The sequence below is a fragment of the Mandrillus leucophaeus genome, unplaced genomic scaffold (genome assembly GCF_000951045.1).
Source record: "Mandrillus leucophaeus isolate KB7577 unplaced genomic scaffold, Mleu.le_1.0 Scaffold83, whole genome shotgun sequence".
In the NCBI taxonomy this organism is placed as follows: domain Eukaryota; kingdom Metazoa; phylum Chordata; class Mammalia; order Primates; family Cercopithecidae; genus Mandrillus; species Mandrillus leucophaeus.
In genome coordinates this window covers 1809579-1827037 of record NW_012109030.1, presented here as the reverse complement: position 1 = coordinate 1827037, position 17459 = coordinate 1809579, and the positions used below count along the sequence as shown (strand labels likewise).

The 17459-nt window shown below is 34.9% G+C and overlaps 1 protein-coding gene across 1 annotated transcript in view; it reads right to left on the bottom strand.

The window, feature by feature from the left end:
- Positions 1 to 17459, bottom strand: part of FAM188A (family with sequence similarity 188, member A) — an 87985-nt gene that overhangs the window by 28968 nt on the left and 41558 nt on the right. The window contains exons 9-10 of the mRNA XM_011968108.1: positions 13925 to 13995; positions 9140 to 9220 (exon numbers count right to left, since the gene is read on the bottom strand). Coding sequence (XP_011823498.1) covers positions 9140 to 9220; positions 13925 to 13995 — 152 coding nt within the window. The remainder of the gene's footprint in view (positions 1 to 9139; positions 9221 to 13924; positions 13996 to 17459) is intronic.

The following is a 17459-nucleotide window of genomic DNA, read 5'->3' as shown; positions in this document are numbered from 1 at the left end:
CTCACAGGCTTCATTCCTAACAGAATACTTCTAGCCCTTCCATCAGTATTTTATCTTTAGACAATTATTTGGATACTATTGTAGGAGAAAAAGAAAAATTCAGTGGAAGAGAGAGACTTCTTCCAGGAAGGCTGACATCACTGATGACTGAGAAGTAATACCTAAAAGAAAAAGAAAATTCAGGGAAATCACAAACACCAGATATACAAATACTGCTGCATAAGGCAAAGAGTACATAAGGGTAATTGATGTTCACTTGGCTTAAGGAGGCAAGAACATTTATATTTTGGAAGTTTTCTGGTCAAAATGATTAGAAATAAAAAGCTTTAGTATTACAGTGGCACAAGTCATTGGCGTAATCCTAGACTGCTGATGGGGGACAGCCCCAAAGCGTGCTAAGCAGCTAGGAAGGAGTTTGTGATTAAAAATTTACATATTTGTAGTAATTCAAATAATTGAGAATTAAGATGTCTAGATGTCTACCCAAACTTTCCAAGTAGTTCAGATATGAGATTAACTTCAGTATTCTTTAAGTTGCTATTTTAAGGTGTTAAAAGTCACGTAAATTATGATTAAACTACAAATACATTAGCATTTTCCCTATTTCCTTTCTGTACTAGATAAGGCACAAAATCTCAATATACGCACAAACTCCAGAATTTACTTAAGATAAAAGGATGAGGTAACCAAACTGCAATAAAACACAAAATGCCAACTGTGAATTTTCTTGGAACAGTAAAGCCTATAAAGCATCACTTTACTACTTTTCCTTAACATCGTTTTATTACACGCAGAGAAATGTCAAAGTAGAACTGTCCAATTTTTAAACACCTAAGAGAAACAGGCTCTAACAGTTCACCGCAGTATTCTTCCTGCTACACTAAAGAGTAATAAAAGCAGCTTGTGCTGTAGAAGTAATTCTCCCTACATTCCCAGTAACAGATCCCACTGGAAGAACAATCTCAGCTCACACAGCAACAGTTAAAAAATTTTTTCCTCCTTAGCATTACATTCAGTTTCTTTATATAACCAGTTGTGTCATGGATTTTCATGTGTTCATACCTGACAAGAAAACTGCTTTATCAAAGGAAAGGTCAAAGATCAGGTTCTGCACATACAGAGTCCCTTTATAACCATAAAAGGCAACAAAAAAGGGATGTAAAACTCATCTCCCCAACTTCAAAGGAGAGTTTAAATGGGGTACCAAGCAAATTAGCCACTGATCTTCTGAAGATGAAACTAGATGATATACATAGGGTTCAACTATTTTTATATTGGATCAACAGCTGTCACTCCACATTGAGATTTAAATGCACAATAAAAACAAAAAAGGCATTTATTATGTCTTCCATTTTATACATTCTAAATTCTAGGAATATTTAAAGTAGATTTTCAGATTTAAAGTGCCCATTTTGAATTTGCATTGAAAATTAATTTCGTAATTAGTTCCCAATTTAAGGGAAATTAAGAAACTGACCTAAATAAATTATTCTTAAAACCCAAATATAAAAATAAAAGATGAAGAATCAATGGGGAAAATGATGGTTAGGGAGAAAAAAGAGGACAAATGCCCTAGTATTTGAACACTTAAATAATTATGTATTATTATGAAAGACCTGACTCCTTAAATATTTAACATATTATAAAACAAACGTTACACAGCCTTCATCTAATAAGAGCTAGTTTTTTCTTCTGAAATTAAGGAAAAACAATTCAAAAAGTTAAGTTTAAGTTCTGTATTCCTTAACCATCTACTTTTCAAAGTACATTTCTTTTTACCTGTGCAGCAGGTTCGCATATTTTCAAGTAACCTCATTGAAAGTGCCATGATACGATTTCTGAAGACGCATGCCCACGGGGCACATTCTGTCTCCATGTACAGACCTTTGTTCTGCCATAGCTCAGATGACCTGCTTGGAAAGTTCTCCATCGTACTTAATAGGAATTAAGTTTCCCTCTTTGAAGAGGTCCATTTACGTACTGCATTTCACCTCACCCGTATCCTCTTATTGAAAGTTCTGTGGGAACCCTGCTGCTTGATGACTCTGCAGTTCCTATAAGGTTCCTGAAGTTAGATTCTGTGATATTTCCCTCAGTAGTAACTATACAGCTCTCATTTACATAGGGCAGCTTAGATGTATTTCTCACCACCAGACTCCTTAGGATACTATGTCAAGGAGTACAATAACAGTTCTGTTGTTTGACAGAGACAGAGGGTTAGTAAGAAAAGATGACTTTATATCAGACATAAAAGATGATTTATAAAACACGGCAGTTTAAATTAAAAAACTTAAAGTTATATTTCTTCATGAAAGAAATGTTATAAATGATCAACCTGAACATTTTTACCTGTTCATACAATTATTAATTTTTAATGATGATTTTCAAGTAAAACTGACTTGTGAAAAATCTCTTTTAATCCTACAAAATGTGTGGGATGATTATAGGTCAGGAGGAGGACTCCAGTACAATTAAAAAGGTAAATTCTAGGTCACTGGATATATCAAATATAAAGTGACAAGTACATTAAGTAAATACTTTGGCACTGAAAATTAAAATCATGAACCTATACTAGTGCCCTTTAAAAAAATATTTAATTACTTTAAGTCCTAAAAGTAAATAGTTCATTTCAAAAACAAAAACAGATAGTTAAGAGGTTATTTCACTGGACAGAAACAGTTTTCTTAACCATCCTCAAATCATGAAAGTAAATTTTTAACATGTTATACAGCATATAGGTAGTTTGACAAAGCTTATTTGTAAATACTCATGACAGCTGTTTCTATTCAATAATATGGGTGGTTTGAAATGGTCAGGTGGGATAGCAAAAGCTAGTTTTTCTATTTGCCCTCCACGTAAGATACAGATCTATTGAATTCTGATGATCCAAGACTATTCAGCAATCTTAAGTGCACTTCCCAACCCCCAACTTATCAAGTAATAACACGGTTATCTCACAATTTTTTAAAGATTGATCTACAGCGTGTTCAATAATGTATTTGGTCAACAAAAAGTCACTGAGCACCTACACTATGCCTGGCACCGCTCTAGGAACTGGCAAACAGTAGGTAACAAAACACAAGAATCCTGCCTTCACAGAGCTTACTACTGAGAGACAGATAATATAGAAAACAAGTCAATACAGAGTATGAATCTAGTACCCAGAATATACTAAAAACTCTTATAACTCAATAACAAAAAGACAAACAACCCAATTAAAAAACAGGCGAAGGACCTGAACAGACATTTATCCAAAGAAGATGTAGAAGTAGACAACAGGCACATAAAAAGATGCTCATTAGTCATTAGGGAAATCCAAATCAAAATTACAATTACCACTTAACACCCACTAGGATGACTATAATAATAATTTTAATAATCCAGTATTGGCAAAGATGTGGAAAAATTCAGTTTTCAAACTATGCCGATTATTTTGATAACGCAAATGAACATGGGCCACAAGCTTCGACTTCTAAAGGAAAGTAGGTTAGGAATAAGGGTAGAGAAGAAAAGAAAAAACAACTCACTAAGAAAATCAAGTCAAATTTAAATAAACATAATTCACAATAAAACTAAAGTTGAAATGTCAAACATATTTTTTTCTGAGGAAGAACAATGCTGTAATTTTAAAACTTAGTCAATATAATACACTACTTTCATCATATTTAATCGCTGAGACCTTAGTTTGTCCTGTATATAAATATGCGAAGATACATTTTTAAAATTTACTTACAAAATTTAGAAAAAGGAGCCAAAGCCATCAACCACTTGACATCACAATATTTTCAGTGCTAGTCCTGAGACTATGTACAGATTAATATTTGTGAAAATTTTGGAGGTGATATTCACTTCTAACACAACACACAAATTATTCCAAAACTGCAATGTATTTAAAGTAGTGGTATATATATTTGAATGTCACTGATTTAAAGGAAATACTTTTAAATCATGAAAATTGAACTCAAAAGTGCTACTATTTAAGAAAATGTCAAACTGTGCTTCATCTTACTTGTAATATAGTTAACATTACTCATAATTTTTGCCCAAAGTCATTAATTTGCTTCAGGAAAAAGATAATATATGTGCACTTTCTCCTATTACTAGGGTCTAATACATAAAGCTTTCATTCCTACAAAAATTTAATTACGTGTATAGAACATATAAAACTAGAACTTATAATCTAAAACTTAAGAATAAAACTTTCTAATTAGATGCTTAATTCAGTTTTCCATGTACATTTGCAATAATGCTTAATTCTTCATTTTACTTATTTATTTATTTTTTGAGATGGAGTCTTGCTCCTTCGCCCAGGTTGGAGTAAAGTGGCACAATCTCAGCTCACTGCAACCTCTGTTCCCTGGGTTCAAGTGATTCTCCTGCCTCAGCCTCCTGAGTAGCTGGGATTACAGGCGCCCACCACCATGCCTGGCTAATTTCTGTATTCTTAGTAGAGATGGGTTTTTCCATGTTGGTCAGGATGGTCTCGAACTCCTGGCCTCAGGTGATTCACCTGCCTCGGCCTCCCAAAGCGTTAGGATTACAGGCATGAACCCCTGTGCCCGGCCAATTCTTCATTTTAAGAAAGCAAAATCTTACTTTGTAAATTTCAATGTTCTATTATTTCTGGGGAATAGTATAATTATCCCTTCTCAATTATTCATGCATTAAATATTACTGGCAACATACTTTATTAATTCACTTAACACATATCTTTTTACCCCATACAGAAGATTAAATTCAATACAGCTTCTGATATTTTACTCTGTCTTAGCTATCACATTTCTACCTTCCTACCCATGCAACATTAGAAAAGTTTTTAATTCCTCTATGGACTGGTTCCTTTGGCATAAAGTATAGATGTGGGTCAAAGGATTCTGACAGCTCTCACTAGTGCTAAATTTAAATTTAAAAACCAAGCAGTTTTTACGTGGTGCATCAGTCTACGTAATAGATTGTCTCCCATCACTGCTCTTTGGAAGGAAATACAAGAAAGTCATGTCAGAGAAGCTACAGCATAGCCTGTCTCAGCAAGCTCAGCATGCCTGCCTGAGAGGTATCTCTCATTTCCCCAATCCCACTTATTATGTGATATGCATATAGTGAACAAATTGCTTTAATAATGAGCAGTTACATTCAACAACAGCTAAACTGTTACATACACATTTTCTAAAGCTCTAAGATCTAATCATTAGCCACACCTATCTTATTAGACATTTCTACCCCTCTGCTGCCAAATCCAATCCATCACGCAGTCCTGTCATTCTACCTCAGGAGGAAATCTCTGAAATTCATGCTTATTCCCTCTACCTCACTACCCTGGACCAAATTACACTCGTTGTTTACCTGAAATACAACTAGAGAAGTCTTTTTTACCTATTCCCTGGGTTATCCTTCAATATATCCATTCTCTACAATTAGCCAGAGTTATCTTTTCCAAATGTGAATTTAATCCTGTTCCCTTCCTTCCCACCTCCCCCAAAACTACTCCCACTACCAATTTTTCATAAGTCCAGTTGTCATAACTCTTAGTATCAAAGAGTAACATGGCTTGCTGTTCTTCCAGCCTCATCTTCCACCTTGTCTCCCTAATTCTCAGTGCTCCCTCCAGCCCTTGTCTTTCAGTTTGTTCTCACCCCAGTTCATCTGTCTGTCTGTCCTTCCTTGTTTAGGCATGAATTTGCTCTATTTGTGATGTAGAGAATGCTCTTTCCCCTCTCTTCCTCTGCTTTAATCTGATACCTCAGGTTCTCATTTGAGGCATCAATTTTTCAAGGAACCATCCCAGTTTTCCAAAACTACAATAAATTCTTACAGCATTACGGACCTGTGCTTTGTCAGCACTCATCACACTTGTAAATTTATGTGATTATTTGAACATCCTTGAGTACTCAAGGAGAATGTCCGCCTCCATTAAAAACAGGCCCATATCTACTTTTGCTCACCACTGTATTCACAACACCTGGCGTAATGCCAGGCACATACCAGAGTCCAGTAAAAAGCTGATAATTGAGTATATGAATGAATGAAGACACTTGCAACTATTACCACCTTCACCGCGTAAGGCACATGAAGAATTCCACTGTTCTTCACAGGCATTTCACAATGCCAAATTATGGATTGCCCTGAAAATTATGAACTTAAAATAGACTTTTTTACTTAACTGTAACCAGAACAAAAGTCAGCACATGAAATACACCAACAAACATATCAGTTTTATAAAAAAAAGACATAATATTTACAAGGAACTGCTGGGGAAATATTAAAACAATGTTGTTTGTTTCAGGCCACTGAATGTATAATAAAGCAAACTCACCAAACTCAAAAAAACAAAAACAAAATCAAACAAAAAAAAAGAAAAAAGAAAAATCCACAGCCAAAACTGCTTGCTCAAATGCAGAAATATTAAAGAAGGAAGGGCCGAATAACGGTTCTTGTTATAATTTTCAGAAGAGCAAAATTTCCAGTATTTTTTATGTGGTGAAGACTATAAGAACATCAGTTTATATTTAACAAATCCAAAACAGGACTCAATAAATGTGATCAAGTATTATCGTTCTCATTTGCCATTAAGGTGATCTTCCAGCTTTGTTTCACTTTTATTTCAAGGGGAAAAAAACAATTCTTCACTGGTAACTCATTTTAAAGGTAACATTTCAAACAATCCAAATTCGATATTCTAAGAATGTATATAGATACTACACAATGAAGCATCACAATGAGTCGTGTAAAATATTCTTAGGGGATATAAATGTCACTGGGACCCAAATGTGGGAAATCTGTCCAAAAGTTTTATTCATTCAACTAATAATTCCTCCCACCCCTAATGTGCTAGACTATATACCAGATCCTGAGACTACACAGGTAAGTCTCAAAACAGTAACAATTAGTATAAAATTCAAGAGTTCCTACACCCACGTGGCAGGAGTTTGTGTTTTTCTCTTAACTGCACGTCTCTAATTCAACATGTTACTGCACCTGATGGGGAACTATGAATAAAAAGGTGGGCAAGAGACAGCCCCTGCCCTAGACAAAGTTAACTGGCTGCCTTGGAACATGCAGAAAACAGCATGGGAATTAGAAACTGTGTGCTGTGTGACACATGCAACAGCACAATGGGCAAGTGGTATGGGAACCACAAAAGTATCAGGACAGGTAGGAAGACTGTATGTCATAAAAAGAAGGGCCTATTCCACTCTTAGGAACTCCCTCAACATCACTAACTTTTTCAGATAACGTCCTCAGACTCACAGCTCATATGACACTGTTCCTTGTATTCACCTTCTGTGAAATCTCTCCTACTGTTCTGACAACAAAATCATTTCTTAAATATCAATTATAAAACTTAAGATTTAAAATATTGTCATCTTTTATACTTAACCCTTTTAGTTTCATATAATTAGTTTTCCTTAGAGAATAAGGTTGCAGATAGACATGATTAAAAATTGGTTTGAAAATACATTTTTGTGTGTTAAGTCAGAATTTTCTTTTATGGAAATGTATAAAACGAAATCCTCACTCAGGAATTAGTAATTGTCAGTTTTTGTAGTTCACATTGTGCTTTTTAACTTCCTACTTCAGGAGGGAAATAAATAGCAAAAGCTTTCAGACTAAATGCAATGTATCAGTAACTCTGTACTTTTAGTGTTTAATTTTAAAGCTTTCTGTGCTTAAGAAAAGGTAATTATGTATCTTGCTCTATAACCCCTATCTGGACTTTTGCCAACGCAATAAAATTAAATACAGTAATACATAATTACATTCACGAAAATTAGCATTGTCAATTCAGACTAGGGTACAATTTATACCATTTGTACTTTCTACAGAAACAAATAATAAACTTTGACAAATGTATGCTCAAAAAGCTCAAGGAGAAATCAAGAAAGCACAATGAAGAAACCTCAAAAATACAATTCTGTATGTTCCTACGAACATTCAGCCACCTATCAAGTTACCTATGATCCCAGAGATGTTTAATACATGTTTCTTGAATACTAAAAATGATGATGATGATGATGACGACGACGACCACAGCTAAGATTTACTGAGTATTTAATTTGTACTAGGCACTGCTAATTACTTTCTATTTAAGCCGGACAGCAATTCTAAAAGCTAGGTACTATTATGAATCCCTATTTTAAAGACACAGAAAGGGGGCTGAGAATTGTTAGGAAGTGGCAAGGCTGGGATTAAAACCAAAGTTGTCTGAGGACAAAGCTCTTAACCACTCAATTGTGGAAAAACATGACATACAGATTATAGTTGAGATTTAAAAATAGTTTCGTTATAAGAATTTTGAAATAGAAATATTCAGATATGGCAGGGCACAGTGGCTCACGCCTGTAATCCCAACACTTTGGGAGGCCGAGGTGGGCAGATCACTTGAGGTCAGGAGTTTGAGACCAGCCTGGCCAACACGGCAAAACTGTCTCTACTAAAAATACAATTAGCTGGGTGTGGTGGCACGCACCTGTAGTCCCAGTTACTTGAGAGGCTGAAGTAGGAGAATCGCTTGAACCCAGGAGGCGCAGGTTGCAGTGAGTCAAGATTGTGCCATTGCACCCTAGCCTGGGCAACGGAGTGAGACTCCATCTCAAAAAAAAAAAAAAAAAAAAAAACACGAAAAGAAATATTCAGATATATTTCAGCTATTTCAATATTGTAATCAGGTATAAATTAAAACTGTGGGAAGTAATCAATCTTAAAAGAGCATTTGACTTCAATACCATTGAAGTACTAATAGATTTTAAAATTTTTTTCAAAGGAGATGCTGTAATTAAAACATTTTACATCATGTATCATCTAAGTTAATCTTGTATCCTACTTACAAAAAAAGCAATCTAAAACTTCAAAATTCAGTTGCTTTCTCCATAACAGTGATTTCCGAAAAAATTCAAAAGCTAAAGCTCTAAAGAAAGAAAAAGAAATTATAACTAAATCATGACAGATTTTGATTAAAAGACTCCAGATTTAGAGCAGGAAAACAGTATGTTCTTCGGTATTAGTTTTTGAGATTTTTGAACAATTCATTTGTTGTGGGAATAGACTGAAGCTTGCACAAAGATCCAAACCAAATATGAACTTATAATACTTGTTTGCCTGATGTCATAACTTAAAAAAAAAAATCCTGCTATAAGCATACCTTGGCAAAAAATACGGTGAGGTGAGTCTCACTGCCAACAATCCAAATAGGGAATTTTGGAGATTTCAAGTAAGAACCAACCTAGAACAAATGTAGCAAAATAAAACAAATAAACAAATTAAAAATTTATACTGCCTCTTAAATATTTGCCCATAAATATCTGAAGCATAAAGTGTCCAATTTATATTTAACTGAAATAATGTATTGTGCCCGAGCATCTCACCCACAGAGATCAAATGCTGAATATAAAAATGAGCATAAAAGACTGTCAGTACTGAGCTTATATTGTACTTTGATATTAAAACAACAACAATATAGATTTAACACAGCTGGAGATAACTATTTAGCTCTAAGAGTCATTCTCAGGTTTTGCTAAAGTTCCTAGATAAAATGACCACTTCTTAGAATTTCAGCATGAAACCTCAAACCCTAAAACTATAAACTTGTTGATAATAACTTTATAAGGAAAATAATTATAGTTTATCAAATGAGTAGATTTATGAATAATCAAAAGGAAAGAATATCTTTGTTCCCAAAGAATCAAGAAAAATTACAGTTTAAACCATTTAAGTATGTAAGTGTCCTGTTATTTGACTCTTCATAATAAAAGGTAAGTTCAAAGTTTCACAATAAGAACAGTCTCTTTAAAATGTATAAAAAGCCCTATTTGTACCCTACTCTCAAGGTTATATAATCTGTGAACATTACTATACCAAAAACTTGAGAACACAATTGTGTGTGTGTGATTGAGGGAAAAAAAGCATAATACTGAACAAATAGAATAGACTTATGAAACCCAACACGCTCACGTCATTCAATCCCACTCTCATATGAAGACAGAAACTTTAAGTTAAAAATGACGAATCTTACCAATACAATTTGCTGCATTTTCCTTTTTCTTACAGACTGCCTATAATTGGGGAATTCCAAGTGGCTGTTTGCGGCAGTCAGGCCAAAAACTCTTTCCTAATCAGCCAGCAGCCCCTGCTTCAACCACCACCCTGGCCCTGTGGAATTTATTCTTATCACTAGGAGGGAAGTGGAAAATAGGTATTCTTTTGTATCCATGGACAGAGAAACTAGTATCTTTGTCCTATGATGGGAGGGATGAGTTAGATGTGCTAATGTGGCAATGTCGAGCCAGTAAAGTAGGAAGGATGGTTTGGGAACAGCAGAGAAGAATAAAAGAAAAGGAACAAAGAAAGAGGGAAAGGTATGATCACAGTTCCAGAGTGGACAAGGATTTTAGAGGTGAGCCGTGCAAGTCCTTGAATTTATATATATGGAACCAGAGAAATACACAGGATCTGTGCCTGGTCTCATCTCAAGCAACTAAATAGTACAGAGCTAGAATTAGAACTTAGGTTTTCTGACTTCTACTCTGATAGAGTTCCATCACATCACATGGTGCCTCGTGTGGTGAACACATTAGATATTAACCTTTCTTTTAGAAAAAGTGTGCATTTGAATTAAGGTAGAAGTAAAAAAAGATAAAAGAATAAATGAATGCTAAACTCATGGAATGTTTTATAACAGTAAAAATATATTGAATGCATAAATAAGTGTAATCACTTTGAACAACAGTTTGACACTTCCTCAGAAAGTTAAAAATAGAATTACTGTTTGACCAGTAATTTTACTTCTGGGTATATGCCAAAGAAAAATAAAAACATGTTCACAAAAAATTCGTACATCAATGTTTACAGCAGCCCTAGTCATAATAGCTAAAGTAGAAACAACCCAACTGATGAACAGATAAAACTGGTTTAACATGCAAAAGAATATTATTTGGTCATAAAAAGGAATGAAATACTAACACATGTAAAAACACAGATGAACAATGAAAACACTAAGCTAAGTGAAAGGAGCCAGAAACTAAAGGCTACATACTATATGATTCCATTGGTACGAAATGTACAAAAGAGGTAAATCCACAGAGGCAGAAAGCAGAGTAGTGGCTTCCAGGGGCTGAGTGGGAGGAGCATGTGACTGCTAATGGGTTTAGGGTTCTTTTTGTGGGTAAGGAAAACATTTTGGAATCAGATTGGGGTAATGATTGCACAGCATCATGAATCTATTAAAAAGTCCTGAATTGTATGCTTTAAAATGGTGAATTTTCTGGTATGTGAGTTATAAATCTATTTTTTTTTTAAAAGTAGAGTCAAAAGTAGCCATAGCCACCTTATTCTTCGTTGGGCTTGCATGTGTGTGTTGAGAAGGAGAAAGACTGCAGGAGGGAGAAAGAGATCATTTCATCACCTTAATTGTATTAATGCTTGTATGGTCAAAATGATATTGCAAAATGTTAATTTTGCCTTTAAAGGGAAATCTGCTACACTTATCAAAGCATGGGGAAATGTTCAGACTTACAAAATTAACAAAAGCACAATGACTTCCTTAATGCCATTCCTCTAAGCATCTGATAAAAAGTAAATGTAAAATATACATAGAATTTGAGAAGTTAGAGATGAACACTGTAGTGTAATACAGATTTTCAAAAAATGCTGTCTTGACTCACTTTTGAGGCCCTGACTAGAGGCCAGTCATTTCCTTGAAAAAGATAGCTAATTAAGTTCTTACTCCAGCCACTACCATTATAGGTCTCCCACACTCCAGGGATCACCCTAATCACCCTGGAGTCAAGTACCAGACTATTAGGGATAACCCAAGAGCCCCCCAGAAGTATTCAAATTAGCCAATCCACAGGGCAGTCCAGGCAATCTAGCTGACCCCATCCTACTTGAGGTACATAAGCTGTTCCTATGGCTCCAGCTTGCTGTACCCCAGTCCCCAGATGCAATCCTGCATGTGGCCCTGCCTGGCTGCCCTCTCTCATTTGCAGTTGGAAGGAACACAGTTTTGCCTTTCACATATGCAAGTGTTAGTGTGTTTTGCTGCACCATTAACAGAGTCCTTATATCTTATTTAAAACCATAGTTAACTGCTAAAACACTACAGCAATATATAAACAGAAGAATATACAGCAGCAATTGACTTCCCACTAAGATCTTGAGGAGAAAAATGTCCTTCTGTCCTACCTAAAAATTAAAGCAAAGTAAAGCTCACATTTAGAAAACCTTACAATTCTGGTGAATATGTCCATTTATTCATTCAACAAATATGTCTGAGCACCTAGCACCTAATATGTACCTAGCAATGTCCCTGTTTCCAAAGAGTCTATATTCCATTAGGGAAGACAGTAGAAAAGCAAACTCAAGATTTAAAAAGTTAAGTAAACAAAAAGGGTCATTAATCATTCCTATTAAATATTGTGGAAAGGAGTAACTGAGGGAGTGGTCAAGAAAAAAGTCTCTGAGGTACGATCTGAAGTCCAGCCTGAAGGGGACACTGAGCCATCCATCTTAAGAGCTGGATGACTCCAGGCAGAAAGGACAGCAAGAACTGGAGAAGGCTGGGCATATCTGGGAAAGTGAGAGGACACCAGTGTGGTTGGAGCACAGCAGTAGAGAAAGCAATGCAACTGCAAAGACCATCAAGGTCTTAAGGGATACACAGGAAATATTTCCAAATATAAAATCTCCACCCCCTAGCATCATACAAGACGCAGGCATGCAAGCACATCTCTCCTGCCCCAACCCCCGCCTCCATGCTTAACTTTCTTTAGGATCTATGAATGTCTCTGTATATGCGTTAGGGGGAAGGGGACGCACTTTGATTCTCTAGTTGCCAGGCTGTTTCAGAATAGCTTTAGCTTACACAGTTAAAGTCACTGAAAATACTGTTTAACAATATGATCACTACTAAAAGAGTAAGGGCAGGACAAATCCGATTTGATTATCATATGCATATCACCCAGTGTTCAAGTGTTACCATGAAAAAGGAAAGCTGTCTGACAAAAAAAGAAAGAGAATAAACCATGGTTATTGTTATTACATATAATCATCACCATCCGAACCACTGCTATGGAACCCTGTTCTAAAATAGAAAAGGAAGGCCGCTGCCTTAGGCTCATGCCGTAATCCCAGCACTTAGGGAGGGAGGCCAAGATAGGAGGATAACTTGAGGTCAAGAGTTTGAGACCAGGCTGGGCAACATAGCAAGACCCTGTTTCTATTTAAAAAAATTTTTTTAATGAAAAAAAACTAGACCTACTTCTTTCTCCCAAATTGTGACATCTTATGAAGTTCAAGTCAGTAATGATTTACATCCCATTTAAAATTATTAACAATACCCATTTCAGGTGATTTCAGATTGTGTAGGAGGAGAATGAAATAAACAGCAATAAATGAGAGTTCCATGGCAGTTCCTAACCCTAGTACATGTGTCAAAGAGTTTAATGCTGTAAAATGCTTGAATTTTTTTTTAGTGTGAAATCATTTTTCAGACGGAATAGATAAAAGTCAGAATTTCAGGCATCTGGCAATTCTTTCTCTTTGCCTAATAAAGTATTACCAGTTGTTTTGGTGAAGCATATTCTTCATTAGGTAATAAAGAAACAGTGCTTTCTTCATCCTCATTTTGCCAAAAATAAATTCATATTCAATAACAGACGTCTGTAGTTTTTTTGAATTATTTTGTACTGGGTTCTGCCCCTCCTCCCACAAAAAATAACAATAGACCTGGCATAGGAAACTCAGCATAATCAGCCAGCTTAACCACACTTAATAACCCTGCTGGTTTAGGGTGGGGGATAGGAAGGAAGAAGAGAGCGGTACTGAACAATATTGTTGTGCTCAAATGTGCTGTCAGAGGAACAAAACAGTATCCACAATAGTGGACATCTGAACAAAAAAAACATTCAAAGTACCTTAAAAATCAATTTACCTTACAGTATCTTAAAGCTTCCATTAGTGTTAAAAATCCTACAGCTGCTTGTTCATGTATACCAAGAAGTTCTGCAAAAAACAAAACAAAACAAAAAAACAACAACAAAAAAACAAAAACTTAGCATTGTAGTAGTGTGTATAAATTTGAAACGTACTTATATGTATATATATTTATACTACACCAAAACTTTTAACTTTTACCCAAAACTATACTTTAAAACTTAGCATGTATTTATTAGAAGGTAATGTCAACTAATCATTACAGTATTGCTCATTACAAAATACCATTAGATCAGGTTTGTGGTGGGTAAATGTGATACTTCACATGTATATTAAATATATTTATAAAACGATATTCAGTGTTAACTTTTTAAATGAAAGAATTTACTCCCTGAAATCCATGCAATTGTTGACAAAAATACAAGAAGAAAAAGAAACTTAATACCTATGTAAAACAGCTAACTTGAATTGACTTTCATTTTGAAAAACAAAAATGGATATGCTAATCACTGGTAAAATTTATCATTGGGTAGCAGTGACTGTACTTGCCTAATACTTAAAACATGGGCATTTAATGCCATCCCTCTTTCCTGTAAATAAACACAGGCCGTGTGCTTAAGACTGGGGAAATAAAGATGAATAGAAAATGATCTCCACCATAGAAAGGCTCCAACTTTACCAAAGACGACAGATGAAAAAAACATGTGGTCTCTCTGTACACACACGGAGTGGTATGAGAGTATCTGCTTACAGTGTTAGGGAAGGCTTATAAAAGTGCTAACAGGGAGTTGAATCTTGAAGCATATTATAGTTTTCCAGGCCAAAAAGAAGATAAGAAGAAAATTCAAAGCAGAAGAAACAGCAAACAGGTATGAAAAAATCAATGCATTTAAGGAATGAAGAATTGGCAAAGTTTCCTTAAATGTTTCTGGCCTGGGGAACATGAAAAATAGTGATTAACAGAGAATTAAGAAGTAGGTTCTGGACTCGTGTCAAGAGGTAACATGAGTTTGATTTTAGACAAGCTGGGACTGAGGTACCTTTACGTGCTCTAGCTAGAGAGGGATAAACAGCTGGAAGTAAGGCTCAGGAATACAGAGGAGAAAGGTCAGGGTTGGATATAAAGATTTGGGAATCGTCAGCATAGAGATGAGAGTTAAAGTTATGGATGTGGGTAAGTCAGAATAGACACACCACAGAGAACAAAAATGTGATGATAATGAAGTCTTTTCATAAACAATACCCTTCAGCTAACATACATTAATATAATAATATATTTGGGTCCATAATATATCTAAAAAGCATTTCTTTCTGGTTAAAAATTATGTTCACTGTGAACATAATATATATATAATTTTGCATCCTTTTTACCATCTGGTCATGTTTTGTCCATTTTTCCATTAGGATATATTTTCTTATCAATTAATGTAATAAGAATATTAACTCCGTCATTTTTGTGGCCAACATTTTACTATGTAGCCTTAACTACAACATCTAGATGGTGTAAGGCAAGAGCTGACAGTTTAACTTTCTGGATTGGTAAATCCAAAATTAATAGAAGGTGCATATACATACAGTTTGTACTTTGTCACTAGCTTCTTACAGGCACAGATTGGGGAGAGCAATGCTTCTTTAATTATGGTTTAGGATTCCTTAGGGACCACAGGACCCTTTTAGAGACTATGTGAGATCAACATGATTTTCATAATATGATGTTAATTACCTTTTTACAGAGTTTTACAGAGGTTGAATGATCTGTTATGTTGTATCAGACTACATTTATAAGCATATATGAAGATCCGGTTGTCTACTAGTAAGCCAAGCATTAAAGGGATTTGCAAAAATTTAAAACAATGTCACTCTCCTTAATTTTTGTTAATGGTTTATTAAAATGTTATTTATGTTAATATTAATAAGGGGTATATTTTGTTTTTTTTAATTATGTTTTATTTCTACAAATTTAGGAGGTAAATGTGAAATTTTTTTAAACACATATACTACATAATGATCAAGCCAGGGTATGAAGAATTTCCATCACTCAAGAACAATGGTTTTGTTAAGCATAGTGAGCCTACTCTGCTATCAAATATTGCATTTATTCCATCTTACTGTATGTATGTTTGTACTCTAACCCACTCCCCTCATGCTTCCCCCACTGCCCGCCACTTACCCTTCCCAGTCTCTGTTATCTACCATTCCACTCTCTACCGCCATGTGATCAAATGTTTTTAGATCCCACATATAAGTAAGAGCATGTGATTCTGTCTCGTTGTTTCTGGCTTATTTCACTTAAGATTATGACCTCCGGTGCCATCCATGTATACTGCAAATAATAGGATTTCATTCTTTGTTATGGCCAAATACAGTTCCATTGTTTATAGATTCCAGTTTATCCACTGACATGTTGATGGACACTTAGGTTGATTCCCTATCTTTGCTATTGCGAATGGTGCTGCAATTAGCATGCAAGTGCAGGCATTCCTTTGATAAACTGATTTCTTTGTCTTCGGGTAGACACTGAGTAGTTTACCAGTGCTGGATTAAATGGTAATCCTAGTTTTTTTGAGAAATCTCCATACTGTTTTCCATAGTGGCTGTATAAGTTTACATTCCTACCAACAGCATATAGGAGTTCTCTTTTCTCTATCTTCGCCACACTTCTTTTGCTGTTTTTTAATAGCCATTCTGACTGGGGTAAGATGACATCTCACTGTGTTTTTGATTTGTAGTTCTCTCATGATTAGTGATGTTGAACATTTTTTCATATACTTAAAGTGAATTAATACATATTTAAAAATTTCTCAATGTCTAACATGAAAAACATTGATTATTTGCTTTGGGATCCTTCATAAGAACATAAAGGGCATGAGATTAAAAGGTCTTAGAATCTTCAGGTTCAAGCAAAACAAGGGAGAGAACAGCCCAAATAGGTATAAATGGATACTTCATATCTTTGCAAACTTCTCTCTCCCTTTCCTTCTGAAATGTAAGCAACTTTAAATGTTTTCATGTAAAAAGAATACACACATTGGGAAACAGTTTCACAGTTTAATTTCTAAAATCAGTTACCACCACCTAGTGTTACAATTAGATACTACATCATCTGTTTCCCTGGGTTTTTAAACAAATGTCTAATAATATTATCATGTTACTAAATACAGCAAACTAGTTGTTCATAATTCTTGGGTAATGAACTATTCAGATTTGATCAGTAAACACATGCCTAGACACCTAGTTTGGATGGTAACATTTTAAAAATGTATTATGCCTATTTTCTTAAACAGAATATATACTTAACATTTTTACCTTCTTATGATAGTTTCAAGAGCATCATCACACTAGGAAAATTTACTTTTATGCCAAGTTGTAATACAGTGAGGATATAATATTCTCACGTTACAATTTACAGAATTTATTTGTATGAGACTTTCTCAATAAGCCTTGAAAGTGTCTATTTTCAAGTATCCCTAATCTGAAAATCTGAAATCCAAAATGCTCCAAGATCTGAAGCATTCTGAGAGCCAACATGACTC